The sequence below is a fragment of the Lepidothrix coronata genome, unplaced genomic scaffold, assembly GCF_001604755.1.
Source record: "Lepidothrix coronata isolate B3197 unplaced genomic scaffold, Lepidothrix_coronata-1.0 Scaffold72, whole genome shotgun sequence".
Classification (NCBI taxonomy): Eukaryota; Metazoa; Chordata; class Aves; order Passeriformes; family Pipridae; genus Lepidothrix; species Lepidothrix coronata.
In genome coordinates, this window is record NW_016690252.1 from 146472 (window position 1) to 152517 (window position 6046).

The 6046-nt window shown below is 50.6% G+C and overlaps 1 protein-coding gene across 1 annotated transcript in view; it reads left to right on the plus strand.

Annotated features, from left to right (window-relative positions):
• The first annotated feature begins 1815 nt into the window (after positions 1-1815).
• The window catches only part of LOC108499304, a 19659-nt gene continuing 15428 nt past the window's right edge, over positions 1816-6046 (plus strand). The window contains exon 1 of the mRNA XM_017818996.1: positions 1816-1927. Within this exon, the coding sequence (XP_017674485.1) occupies positions 1816-1927 (112 nt within the window). The remainder of the gene's footprint in view (positions 1928-6046) is intronic.

Below are 6046 nucleotides of genomic sequence, written 5' to 3' on the forward strand. Positions count from 1 at the left end.
GCTTTCAGTATTTCTTCAGCATTTTTCAAGTGGGTGCTGTACTCTAAGACAACGAATCGCATAACATGGTAACTTTCTTAGGAGGAAGAGGCCAAACACATATTGCCAGGCCTCAGTGCATTTCGGGACAGGGGAAAAGAAATAATCACATAAGCTGCAATAGGAAGCCTGCTGTGCCACATGTGCATTTTTGAAGCTTGGCTGTTTAATTTCACTGGTTCTGCTTCTTTTATATGCCAAAGAGAGGCAGTGAGAGTGTCTATGTCTAACTCTGGGATTTTATAGTGATTGCTGGCTGTGGCCCTTCTTCTGGGTGCTTGCACCATTGCTGAGTGTACCGGGCCAAGAAAAGCCTGGTTCCCAAAGCACAGGGATCTGACAAGGAAACAGGGAGGACATGACTTAGTGCTGCTGCTTTTCTTGCTGCAAGCTTGCTAGAAGACTTTACCCCATTAACCTCACTGTATGTGGCACAGCTGAACTTGAAGTACTGATGTTCCCGAATGGATCTTAGGAGAGATCTAGTTTACAGAACCCCTCAGTTGCTGCTTTACTGCAGTAATACAAAGAGATACACCAAGCACTGTCCTAAGGATGGTGGTTCCCTGGAAAGGATCTGCCCTGGAGCTCTGGGCCAACCAGTCCCAGCTTCATAGTGAAAAGCACCCTGGGTGACATCACCCAGAACACTGAGAGTGTTAGACCATGAGGTGATTGTGCTCCTCTGTCCAGAGAAACACAGAGAGAGAGAGGCTGTGTGAGAAAGAGGAGCTGCCCAGGAGAGCTGCCAGAGCACAGGGAGTCAGGACTCATGGAAGCTTGAGGCCATGTAACAGTGTGTGGGCTGGAAAGGCGCCCAGAGAAGATCTTGTGGTGACATCTGGAGCAACAGGAGACTGGGGGAGCGCGAGCAACCAACCTTGGGGTTACAAATCAAAATGGAGAGCACTTAGACAATTTTCTCCTATACTCAAAGACCCTGCCTGATCTCGGCTGTGATAGGAACAAGACTTTTCCATCCAGCTCCAGAAGACCCTCTTACTCCCTGTACTGTGTGCACTATCCATTCTGAGACATTTCACATCCTACAAGACACTGACAAAGTGTCGGTCAGAGTAGGGTAGAAGGAAAGGTTTGGAGGAGAAGGGGAATAAAAACACTTCCCGGTTCAGGAGTTTGTCAGATCTGGAAGGTCTACTGGTGGGGTTCAACAGCAAGAATGTTGCAGCTGCATCAGTTCAAGGTAATAAGAAGAGGGATTTTTGGAAGTATTTAACAGATATGTAGATGTGGCACTTACGAACATGTTTTAGTGGTGAACTTAACGTGCTGGGTTAATGGTTGGACTCGATGAGTCCAAAAGTCCAAAAAGTCTTTTCTAACCCAAATGATTCTATGATTTCAAGGCAAAATTGATGCATGATGAGAGCACCTTGGTGTGACCTTAGGCACATGAGTCATGAGGGTGATCCTTAAGATTCTTTGCTGGATCTGGAGGGAGAGAGAAGAGAGATAGACACGAGAAGGTTTTGGAGGTGCTCATGGGAGCAGGGCTATGGGAGTCTGAGGTAGCCAGCAAAAACTCTGGACCAAGGTGCCCAGGAGACCCCATCCCACTGTCTGTGGGAAGATGGGTGAGAAGCAGCCCTGTGGCTGGTGCAAGGTTCCCTTTCCAAAGAGGAAGCTCCTTGCACCACATGTGATTTCCCTTCGTGTCTGTTTCATTTCTGTGTGAGCACCTCTCCTGCGCTGGCTTACAGAGATACCTTTCCTGAGCGCCTCAGACTGAGTCCTGCCTGGGGACTTCGTGCCAGCATGGCCCTGCAAGGGCTGGCTCTGGCATTTCTCCTGGTTCTTGCTCCTCTGCTGCTTGCACGGGGACAGATGGACTACGATCATATGGATCCAAGGGTACATAAGGAAGCAGGTAAGAGCTGATTGTGCCCCTCTCTTACAGAAGTGGTTCTGCTGCTCCTCTACCTGCACATTTGCTACGCAGCTTTACCCTGTTCAGCCCACAGAGACTGTGTTAGGAGGGCTGAAGCTGGCATCTACATCAGAGACACTCGGGCATCCTTTGTGTTGTGGTGGGGTGAAGCTCTGTTTGGGATGGAGGGCAGCAAGCCTCAGTGTGCTGGGAAAGCTTCCATGACCACAGAAGCTGTAGTATCCCTTCGGGAAGTGTCCCTGGGAGCCGGAGGTGGCTGGTTCTTCTTATGCAGCAGATAGATGAATCTGAAGTAATCAGAGCAGTGGTGGCCTTTCTGGGCAATCTGAGCAGCATCCCTGTCACAGAGGAAGGTGGTGGTGTTCATCAAAGATGTGGGGAGCTGTAACATGATTCTCTGTGTTAGCTGGGATGCCTGCTCTCTTCCATAGTCCCTGGGGTTGAGGGAACTGTGGTTTGATGGGATTGTTCAGATTATGAGGCTTGTTCTGCTCTTTCTCCATGCCAGAAGGGCTCAGGGCACCTCCTGGGTCTCTGCTGGGCTCTTCCTACAAAGAATGTGGGCTTTCCTACAGTGACTATGTGCTGTGGCCTGGGGTTGCCAGTACCTGTTGAGATCCCCAAGGGGTACAGCAGGAGCGACTGCTCTTTGCACCGGGGCTGGTGGATCTGAGCTGTGAGTCATTCTCTCCACAGGGAGATGGAAGCAGAAGTGGCTTGCCAAGTCATTGGGTCATGAGTCATGCTGCCCATCACTGGTGGCTGGAGGGATGCTGCCATTCCAGCAATGGGCATCTCTCAGCTATCCAGGGCAGGTTGGAGCCAGTTCCCCTCGAGTCAGCAGCAGCTTCTGCCCCCCTCTCCCATTTCCTGCAGCCCATCTCTGAGAATAACTCAATAATCACAGCTCTCCCTTTCTTAACCTGAGGAGTCCCAGCTGGAGGAGGCTGTGATGGGCTTGGGTAGAAGCATTAGCTCTGAGCAGCTGGGGGAAATTTCTTTGATCTATGTCTGCAGAAGAGGTGTGAGGCATCAAACTGAGGTTCTGGCCTCCTCCTCTACTGTGCCACTCGCTTCTGGTACTGCAGCACTGGAGGAGGGCACTGGAATGTGGATTACGGCTACCCAGCAAAGCTTGCCTCCACCTGCCCTGATGGGAAAGCCCTGGTGCAAATCCAAGTCCCCACAAGGGCTTTTGCTGCAGCTGGTGCTCTTCAAGTGTCATCAAGGAACCACGTCTGCCATAGACATGTGCTCTTTTCACTTTGTGTCCTGTGTCCTTGCTCTTCAGCAATGGCCATGCACATCTGAACAATCCACGTGTATTTTCTAGGCCAGACCTAGACAGTGGCCATTGCTTGCTGACAGTGCCTATGGCCTGGTTTTGTTGACCTTCCTCTCCCCACTGAGGTCTGCATGAGCCAGCCATTGCTCTCATTTGCTACATCCCCTCCTGTGCCTTGGCCTCGCTAGGTGTACTCTCACTGGCTCTTCTGGTTGAGTGCTACCTGCTTGTCACTGTGTCCTCTTGCACTGCATGTCATTGTCAGCCTCCTGACTGAGCCAGGCTGTACTCTTACTACATTCTCCATCCTCCTGTGTAAGGGTGTTTCTGCCCAGCCTTTCAGGTTGTGAAGCATCATGGGGACACCCAGCCCTCAGAATTTGTTTTCTGACAAGTACGTATAAGTAAAAACATTCTTCCCCACAGGTAGAAATCTGCTCTTTGGTGTGTGGTTTGGTTTCGCAGTACAGAGGGATTTCTTCCCTGGTGTCCCTGGTAAAACACTTGGTGCTGGACAGGCAGCCTGGACTCTGCTGGGGTGGGAAGGATCATAGAATGGTTTGTGTTGGAAAGGACCTTAAAGATCATCTCATTCTAACCCCTCTGCCATGGGCAGGGACACCTTCCACTAGACAGGTTGCTCAGAGCCCCATCCAACCTGGCCTTGAACACTGCCAGGGATGGGACATCCACAGCTTTTCTGGGCAACCTGTTCCAGAGCCTCACCACCCTCAGAGTAAATAATTGCTTCCTAATATCTAATCTAAATATCCAATCTTTTAGTTTAAAACTATTCCTCCTTGTCCTATTACTATCTTTCCATGTACAAAGTCTCTCTTCCTCTTTTTTGTAAGCCCCCCTTAGTTATTGGGAGGCCACAATGAGGTCTCCCTGCATCCTTTCCTTCTCCAGGATGAACAACCCCCACTCTCTCAGCCTGACTTTACAGTGCTTCAGCCCTGTGATCATCTTTGTGGCCTCCTCTGGAGTCACTCTTACAGGTCCATGCCCTTCTTAGGTTGGGATCCTCAGGGCAGGATGCAGAGGACAGAGTGGAGAGGAAGAATATCCTCCCTCATCTTTCTGTCCATGCTGCTTTGGACTCAATTGGTTTCTGGGCCGTGAGTGCACATGGCCAGGTCATGTCCAGCTTCTCATCCATCAGCACTCCCAAGCCCTTCTCAGCAGGGCTGCTCTCAATGAGTTCCTCTCCTAGTCTGCACTCGTGTCTGGGACTGACCCAAAAGGAGCCTGGATGTCACCTTGGGGCAGGAGTGCGAGGATGTGTGTTACTTCATGGGGGTTTAATGACAGCAGGGGGGAAGGTGTGTGATGGGGATGCCTAATGAGGCCAAGACCAAGTCAAGAGTTTCAGGTCTCTCAAGTGTTTTGTCTGTCACAGTGAAATGTGTGATCTGAGGGCACTGGGAGAGATTCAGCCGTGGGGGAAGAAGTTTCATGTCTGCACCATGCGTGTGATGTCTAAAAGGATGGGGCTGGTGACCACGGTCCTTTGTGGTGGAGAGCTCGAAGCAGGGTAGAGGTGATGGCATGAAAACCTGCTGCCAGATAAGGGAAGTGGTGACACCTCTGTTCTGGTGTAAAGTAGTGCAGGCCCATGAGTGCTGGCTGGCAGGAAGTGGGGAGCTGTAGAGACACATGTAGCTGAAGAGAGGTGTTTCATCCTCCTTCAGAGAAGGCCACCTCCATCCCTGATGCCTCCTCACAGACTCGTTTTGCATTGAGTGAGCAAGTCTAGGTGACGTGTCTACCAGGGCAGCACAAGGCAGACTCATTCTGGGTGAAGTGCAGAGTCAAGCCCAAGTGCATGGAGCAGGGTGAGCTTTGGGGCCAGTGGTGTGAACATAGGTGGTCTGAGGGTACACTGAGTGTGTTGTCCTGAAACCTTCTTTCCTCCAGTGTGGAAAAAGCTGATCCACACAAAGAGTCAAGGTATTTGATTTATTTACAGTTCTGCAGAGAAAGGTGTGCTAAGTGGCAAGTCCACACAGCCAGCACCCCGAGGCACACAAAAGCAGGTAACACAGTTACAATCTTAGGCTATTAGCATATCTTACTTAAGTCACTACTTGGCTAAATTGCTATGGCTCATCCTTTCCTCTCTTCAGTGTAAAGGCATAGTGTCCCAATAAATCATGGAGCATGCTTGGTGAGTGGTGGTATTTTTGAGGCCAGGAGGTATATGATCTTAGGATGTGGATTTGTTACCATTATAAAGAGCAAAATTTCATCACTAGGGCAAGTTCTCACAACAAAACTCTTTGTTAGCTCATCATTAAACATCCTACATAAGAAGGGTGTTATATATGTTTTTGTTCTCCCCCTTCAAGCACGTAGACAATTTATTTTCTGTTTTCTTCATTCCTGTGTTTATTGCTTACATTGCTGAACTGCTTTGTTCTTTCTCTTGCTACCTTGAAAGTCTACACCTGTTATTCACCATTGCTGCTGGCTGCCATCTCATGGGACCAAGTCAGGGCAGTCTGCAGTGGCAGCAGAGACCCACTGGGTCTGGTGCACTCTCACAGCCCCTGGACTTGGGAGAGAGAGCACAGGAGAGAGCAGCAGCCACCAGGCTGCTGGATCCCTCTGGCTGGGGTCCCCCCACAGCACAGGAGTGGGCAGGAGGGCCTGTGGATAACCCTCCTGCACTGCACCTGAGAGTGCAAGGAGGGATAATGCACCTGGGCTCTGGGGCCTCATCCTGGGAGGTGCCATCTCTGCCACCCCTCTGAAGGGAGGGGGACCAGCAGCCCTCTGGACGGGACCCCCTCACCCCTGAGGTTGCTGCC